This window comes from Haliotis asinina, chromosome 15, assembly GCF_037392515.1.
Source record: "Haliotis asinina isolate JCU_RB_2024 chromosome 15, JCU_Hal_asi_v2, whole genome shotgun sequence".
NCBI classification, from domain to species: domain Eukaryota; kingdom Metazoa; phylum Mollusca; class Gastropoda; order Lepetellida; family Haliotidae; genus Haliotis; species Haliotis asinina.
The window spans coordinates 50,651,569-50,659,613 of record NC_090294.1 but is presented as its reverse complement, the minus strand read 5'-3'; the positions used below and the strand labels follow the sequence as shown (position 1 = coordinate 50,659,613).

General features: G+C 41.4%; 1 protein-coding gene across 3 annotated transcripts; it reads left to right on the top strand.

Annotated features, from left to right (window-relative positions):
- The first annotated feature begins 273 nt into the window (after positions 1–273).
- Positions 274–7,513, top strand: LOC137265493 (sulfotransferase 1B1-like). 3 transcript variants are annotated; one of them, XM_067800905.1, is made up of 5 exons: positions 274–1,230; positions 3,466–3,789; positions 4,365–4,471; positions 4,934–5,096; positions 6,331–7,224. In XM_067800905.1, exons 1-5 carry the CDS (start codon positions 1,149–1,151, stop codon positions 6,453–6,455), a joined length of 801 nt encoding a protein of 266 aa, XP_067657006.1. In that variant the 5' UTR covers positions 274–1,148; the 3' UTR covers positions 6,456–7,224. The 3 variants fall into 3 exon arrangements, with proteins under 3 accessions (XP_067657006.1, XP_067657005.1, XP_067657004.1); XM_067800904.1 differs by lacking the exon at positions 274–1,230 and adding an exon at positions 1,337–1,412; XM_067800903.1 differs by lacking the exon at positions 274–1,230 and adding an exon at positions 1,345–1,544 and having other exon boundaries at positions 6,331–7,513.
- Positions 7,514–8,045: the final 532 nt, after the last annotated feature.

Sequence of the window (8,045 nt, the reverse complement as noted above, 5' to 3'; positions counted from 1 at the left end):
TAGAGTATATGTCACTATCTTATCCTGATACACTGTCTATTCCACAGTATTATCTTGATATAGAGTATATGTCACTATCTTATCCTGATACACTGTCTATTCCACTGTATTATCTTGATATAGAGTATATGTCACTATCTTATCCTGATATACTGCTTATTCCACTGTTTAATCCACAGCGTTGTCCAGAAATACTTTTTATTCCAAAACCAGGTCAAGATATACGTTTCATACGGGAGTAGCGAGGATGGAAAACCGCTTCTGTGCACATGCATTACCGCCAGATGTGTTTCGTATGAAGCAATATGGATGTTTGATAGCATCACGTATATTGCTCTTTTTCCCAAGGGAACTCACGTGAGCTAGAGCTATTTGCGTTGTCAGCGTGACACTACCTGTGAGGCAGGTGTTATCAGTTGGACGACTGAAAAACTGGAATTACAAATGACACCAACAGGTGATAGATTACATCTTGCGTAGCTGCATGGCTGCTGTTGGACATTTATGTGTGCTGGATATTAATATCTGCTACGTAGACATAACGACTCACCACAATGATTACACCGTACGAAATGTAACAAACACATGCAGGGGCAAGTCAGAGAGCTGTAGGTTTTGAAAATGGAAATTGGAAATGTCCTCCGCTTGTCATAAAGATGTCTTAAAAGCGCCATCGAGGCCTTGAACGTTGTAACCTGATCACGCAGTTTTTGAGTAAGAGTACGCTGTTTGAAGTCTTCGGAGGAAGAGCATTTCATATTGTACCTCAAAAGCTGTGGAATGTAATCACGAGGGGCTGGAGCCCTTGGAATATTGCTTGACATGAAGGGAAAGTTGACCACTATAAAATCAATGCCATTCCCTTATCCTGCAGTGCTGTACATGTGCACAGACACACATTGAAACTGAATATCCAGACACGGTGATGGCATCAGAGGAGGTGAACTGACTGCATAACGGTTACTGTGATTATCAATACACCTGAGGACATTATTTTCTGACTAATGTGCCCAATCCCGAATCTGGCGTGTCATACAGACATGTGCCACAACAGAATGGCAAAGACTCCGCTTCAATATGTACTCTGATTAACTAATCCACCATTTTAGCTAATATTGTTGCAAAAATTGGAGTTGCAAAGAATTGACATGAAAAGACACAGACAAAATGTGACATTGGGGATGAATGCCATAGCTTTAATAATTCTACACATCATACGGGAAATGAAAGGTAGGAACCGTTATTAAATGAGCACAGCTGGCCACTGTTTACATGTATATATGATATGGTGGCCGGCTGATAGCAATCTAAACCCTTCACTGTTACATGTATTTGTGTAATTACTGAGTTACATTTAGTCAGACCTGGAGTAGGTGCAGCGATGGCTCTCAGGACTGACCAGGACAAGGGAGGTAATCTGCACAAATATATAGACATCGAAGGGAAAAGATTTCCACTCGTAATAAAAGAAGAAATTGTCAGAAATATCCCCAACATTAAGTTACGGGAAGATGACGTCATCATATGTGGATATCCACGTTCAGGTAAGAGCTTTCTCCTGACGAACAGTTCCATAACAGAAATATCCCCAACATTAAGTTACGGGAGGATGACGTCATCATATGTGGTTATCCACGTTCAGGTAAGAGCTTTCTCCTGACGAACAGTTCCATAACAGAAATATTCCCAACATTAAGTTACGGGAGGATGACGTCATCATATGTGGTTATCCACGTTCAGGTAAGAGCTTTCTCCTGACGAACAGTTCCATAACAGAAATATCCCCAACATTAAGTTACGGGAGGATGACGTCATCATATGTGGTTATCCACGTTCAGGTAAGAGCTTTCTCCTGACGAACAGTTCCATAACAGAAATATCCCCAACATTAAGTTACGGGAGGATGACGTCATCATATGTGGATATCCACGTTCAGGTAAGAGCTTTCTCCTGACGAACAGTTCCATAACAGAAATATCCCCAACATTAAGTTACGGGAGGATGACGTCATCATATGTGGTTATCCACGTTCAGGTAAGAGCTTTCTCCTGACGAACAGTTCCATAACAGAAATATCCCCAACATTAAGTTACGGGAGGATGACGTCATCATATGTGGTTATCCACGTTCAGGTAAGAGCTTTCTCCTGACGAACAGTTCCATAACAGAAATATTCCCAGCACAGTAGATACTTCATTTAAAGAAATGTTAAAACCCGAGTTGGCTATCTTAGTTTATTGATGATTAACTTGATCAAACCAACAGAACGGGAACACTAAATGACTGGCGAAGTGTCAACTCACCAGAATACAACACTAATCATGAAGTGTGGTTACATAAACCAACGATAATACCATTCATTATTCGTGGATATTTAGACTTAGGTGTGTATATTCACTACAGGTAAAACTAAATAAATAGCTCAAGTCAAGCATTTCACATCGAAAGGTAACTACTCATGGTCAAGGCGTTAAACTCACCAAAAGATAACACTAGACTGTTTCATGAATGATGATTTTGTAACCTGTATAGGTGCCTTCTGATGATTACAAACCTTTAGAAGTGAGTGAGTGAGTGAATGAGTATGGTTTTACAGACGGATTATGTCTAGAGTACCCTGAGCATAGAATAAACGTGGGATGCGACAAGACCCGTAAGATTTACATTTAACAAGAAAACTCGGCTTCCCTACACCAATCCTGGTAATGTCCAGACCAATAACAGAATATGCCCCGTCTTCCAAGTGCAGATTAAGGACAGAATATGCCCACTGTAATTCAGGTCCCACTGAGCGACAGAATATGTCCCTTGTCATCCAAGTCCACGTTAATGACAGAATATCTCCTTGTCTTCTATGTCCACATTAATGACAGAATATCTCCCTGTCTTCTATGTCCACATTAATAACAGCAGATGCTCCATGTCATAAGTATGGTTATACGCTGTTGTTTAGTAATATTCCAGCAATTATATCACGGCGAGGATAATAGACTTCATGCGTGGTACCCATGTTTGAGGCCGAACCCGGATCTTTGGCGTGACAAGCGAACGCTTTATCCCTAGGCTAGTCCACTATCCCACCTTTATAAGTCAAACCATAACCAGAAATTAACAAACCTCAACAACAAACTTCATTATTTCAACAATCAAAGACACAATAATATTATTAAGCATCATTTATAACGATTAATCATTAACTGAGATCACATCTCGATTATTCGCCGAAGCAACTTCCACAAGAGCGTAAAGGGTAACAGAAGTAAAAATTATTTAAATGGATAGATAGAATTAGTAATGACGTAAGGTGTCATTACGAAAAGGGGAAGGACACGCTCACACTATTTCTTAATATTCCGTTACATCCACCCTCCTTGTCAACCGCAGGGTTGGTTAAGATACCACCACAGTCTTGCTAATACTTCTTTGTACTTCATGAAACATTCACGATTCATTGTGTACTTCAAGGAACACACTGGACCTTTGAAATGATCTCAATGCTTCTGGCGGGTCGGGACGAGACCATTCCTATGTGGAAAGGAAAGATGATGTTGTCAGTGGCTCCGGCACGTGACCTTGACCTTGCCCCGTCACCCCGAGTTCTCAACACGCACCTGTTTTACGAAGAACTACCAAGAGACATCACCACCCTTAAGAACAAGATTGTGTACGTGCTGCGTGACCCCCGGGATGTTGCTGTGTCGTTCTACCACTTCTACATCAACAACAAGACGGGGGTAGACTATCGGGGAGCCTGGAGAGACTTCCTGGAGCTGTTCATGAATGGGGAAGGTATTGAAGCCCTACACGCTGCACGGGTTCACCCACAATGCGATCTGAAAGATCTGATGGTCACTGGTATCATTGCACTTTGTAGTTTGAGACTAGCAAACGGATCAATCTGATTAAAATGAACTCATGGCTTAGCACAGGGAACATCTCATTTCTGGGGCACTTCACCGATTGTGAGTGATTGAGTATAGTTTCACGTCGCTTATAGAAATATTCCAGCAATATCATTGCGGGAACACCTGAAATGGGCTTAGCACATTGGAATCCCTGTGTTCGGTGTAACGAGTGAACGATATAACCACTAGGCTACTTCACGGTCCTTCACGTTGAGACCTTACAGTGTAGGGTTGATAACATGGCATCTTCCCGCCTTCTCTCTCCCTTACCTTCCCTGCTGTATCCTCTCTCTACCCCTTTCTCTACTCATTCTCTTCTCTGTTCATCACTTGATTGTGTGGTCCAGACACGATAAACTCACTCACTCACTCCCTCTCTTTCACAAACACACCCATTCACTCACACGTCCTTTTACTCACTCACTCACTCACTCTGCCGTCCATCTTGTTTTCTTGTAGTGCAGTGGGGGTCCTGGTTTGAGCACGTGAAGAACTTTGAGGATGTAATCAAGACAAATAGGAATGGGCAACAGATCCTGGTGATGAATTATGAGGACACAAAGCAGGTGATGGCGTCACAAGATTCATCTGTAAAACATTACTCAGATTGTGAACGCCGAATTCTGTAGACCTCAACTTGGCGCTGAACTTTGGAGTTTAAGAAAGAAAAGGAATATCTAAAATTAATTTGTGAAGCTCATTGGAGAAAGAAATTCCCCCCAGAACATGAAATTTCCGTCACAATAAATCCAACGTCGAACAACTGAGCATCTCCAATAAATAGATCCTTGTACCATATGCCTAGAACAAACCTTAGGTGAAGCATCTAAATGTATATAGGTTTGATGTTAATAACATATATCGGGCAACCCTTGCCACGTCCATAAGAGGTCTCTGCAAAAAGCACAGTCTATTGTGCCATTGTAACTACACCGTAGGTATGTGCTTGACGCCGCAATCAACAGTATGACAGCTGGAAACAATCAACCTTGCAACAATAACATGTTGCATATCTCGGACTGTTTCAGAACCCTAAAGACTCTGTCAGTAGACTGTCAGATTTCCTCGGGTTGCCTCGGAGTGACGAATTGTGTTCCCGGATCGCCGACAAATGCAGCTTCGCGAACATGGCAGTGGACAAGCTGCAGTACACACTACTGTCCGACAACAGAGACATAATGTATAGAAAAGGTGGGTGGACAACGGCTATGTCCTCGGTAACACAGGTTTAGAATTATTGACGGATTATGTCCAGAGTACTCTGAGCATGGAATAAACGCGGGATGCGACATGACCCGTAAGATTTACATTTAACAAGAGAACTCGGCTTCCGTACAAAATATGCCCCGACACAATATGTCTTCTTTGATTCAAGTCCAATTAAACGACAGAATATATCCTTGTTATCCAGGTCCAGATTAACGATATGTTCACCGTATTAACGACAAAATATGTTCACTGTAATTCAGGTCCCATTGAGCGACAGAATATGTCCCTTGTCATCCATATCCAGATTAACGGCAGAATATCGTCCCTGTCTTCCATGTCCAGATTAATGGCAGAATATCTTCCCTGTCTTTCATGTCCAGATTAATGGCATAATTTGCTCCGTTTCATTCACGTTTTCGACAGAATGTCCTCTTTATTCCAAGTCCAGACAGGAATTTTATGTATTTAAGGCTTCCGACCAACATACAAATATACTTTTGTAAATAATATACAATATGCAATACGAATGATGCAGAGAAAAAAAATGACGGGTAATTGTAAAATTTCATTTAGCTTATTATATTGTCTAACAGTTCATTTCCAAGTCACATATTATGTTTTATAAATAGTGACGGGTTAAGGAGAACATTATCATCTTGAAAAGACATTAAATATGTGAATGCTAGAGCAAGTGGTTGTGACGAAAAATGTGTGTGGAATGTATTTGCTTCTGAGAATGGAGTAGGATGGAAAAAGTGGATTTCATTCATAACTGCGAATTTTCATAAAGTCAGGTAATCCAAGTCCAGATAACGGCAGAATGTGTTCCCATTAATCCATGTCCAGATAACGACAGAATGTGTTCACATTAATCCAAGTCCAGATAACGGCAGAATGTGTTCACATTAATCCATGTCCAGAAAAACGGCATAATATGTTCACATTAATCCATCTCCAATAAACGACATAATATGTTCACTTTAATCTAAGTTCAGATAAACGACAAAATGTGTTTACGTTTATCCAAGTTCAGATAAACGACAAAATGTGTTTACGTTTATCCAAGTTCAGATAAACGACAGAATATGTGTTACCAGTATGGAAGAGCATGATAAACCCATCATATTCTCAAAGTGAACATGTTGTGAGAGTCGAACACGTTATCCACTGAAGTACCCTACCATCTTGACAGTATATAATGCTTGTTGTGTTCTAGGGGTGGTGGGAGACTGGAAGAACATGTTTACCGTGGCCCAGAGTGAGATGTTTGACAGGCTGCTAACACACAACATGGCGGACTCGCAGCTTGTTAGCAGATACATCACTAAACCTTCTTCTTAAGGGTCCAATACCTACATGAACCTTGATATGGCGATAAACCCCAGGAATAACTGAAACTATGTTGCTGTTTAGTTTAAGGAATGTTCCATTCTCTGTTACAGCGTTGGCGTCTGAAAACCTTTCATGTTGGAAAACTCCATATGAGGTGGAACGTTCGATACATTTTGTTAAAGTCTGTGAATTATGGCGTAATATTTCATTTTTGCTTACCTCACGCAAAACGTGTTCGACTTGCCCAAATGCAAGAATAATTCTCTGCGATATGTATGTATACGGTATTTGGGTGGTGTTGGGTGATGTAATGTTGGTTGGGGAGAATGTGTGCAGCAAGCCTCCTGTGTTAGTTAGTGACATGGTGTATGGTGAAACTATACCTTTGATCCAGGACTGACAGCAATAAAGACTGCTGGAGACCCGACTTCATGGTCTTGGATGATCTGTCCTCTCATGATCGGTCATCGGGCATTCATAAAACAAGACGCACGGAAAGGGAGAGTGTAGAGACTATATGGGTGCCTCTTGAAAGAGATTTCAGGATTGAATCTGAAAGCTGACACTGTCCAAATTTCAGTGTACAAATTCAACGACCACGAATATCCAGTCTCTGTAATTCACGTAAAAGATAAAACGGCAATTGACAACATCTCAGTCACTGAGTATGGTTTACGTCGCTTTTAGCAATACTGTGTCAATGTCATGGACAACGGTGCACTCGCAGAAATTCTGCAGAAACATTATCCACCAGTACGGAATACAAAAGAGAAGTCAATTCAATAGCGTTTAGTTGTGAAATTTTGAATTCTCGTGAGCTTAGGAATGGAATCCGCAACAACACAGAGGTCTGTCGGGGAATAAGACGGGGGAAAAAACCCAACATATTAACAATTTCCTTAGTGTATTTCGTAACGTCCACAGCTGGACGTCTGCTGATATCGGGGTTTAACAACGCTCACTCGCTCAGTACACCTGGGATATCTGACAACACTGAACTCTTATGCCTCCTTTGCAACAAAATTAAAAACTTGACACCCATCTTGTTACAAATAAAAGTGTAGGGTAATACGTTTAGTTTCTTGGTGTGCCATACATACGACAAATGTAGGCTGTTTGAACATGGTCGTGGAGACCAACGTGAAAAATGTCCTTCTATAGCGTGACAAAAAGTCTGAAATATAATAATCTAGCTTGTTAAGTGTTAATATGCACCTAAGCGATCGCATGTTGATTGGAATGCAGCCACACAGACATTGCTGAACAGGAAAATCAGGGCTCGGCAACTTGACTGCTATGGGTAGGCTTCCAGCCAATTCGTTAAGGCGTTTCACGAACCTGGGCTGATATCGTCAGACAACACATAGTCTATAGAACAGTCTGCAATAAACATGCCTAGGGCATGTCGTGTCAGGGTGGGGCAAGTTACGTCCGCTTGGCAACAGACTTGTGACCACAAGCTCATCCAGCAGACAGTCGTACTGAGGCAGTGCATCAGTATACACCATTAAAGATCCGCCCCTAGTACCCAAAGTAGACTACCATAAGCCAATAGCCTGACCTGGGGCAGATTCATCGTGTGTAACGTTTACTCGAGAT

Excerpts from the sequence above, each read along its gene's own strand:
- LOC137265493 (XM_067800903.1), top strand. The coding sequence starts at position 1,382 with ATGGCTCTCAGGACTGACCAGGACAAGGGAGGTAATCTGCACAAATAT. Across the intron at positions 1,545-3,465 it reads ATGTGGATATCCACGTTCAG|GAACACACTGGACCTTTGAA; the intron begins GTAAGAGCTTTC and ends GTGTACTTCAAG. Across the intron at positions 3,790-4,364 it reads GCTGTTCATGAATGGGGAAG|TGCAGTGGGGGTCCTGGTTT; the intron begins GTATTGAAGCCC and ends GTTTTCTTGTAG.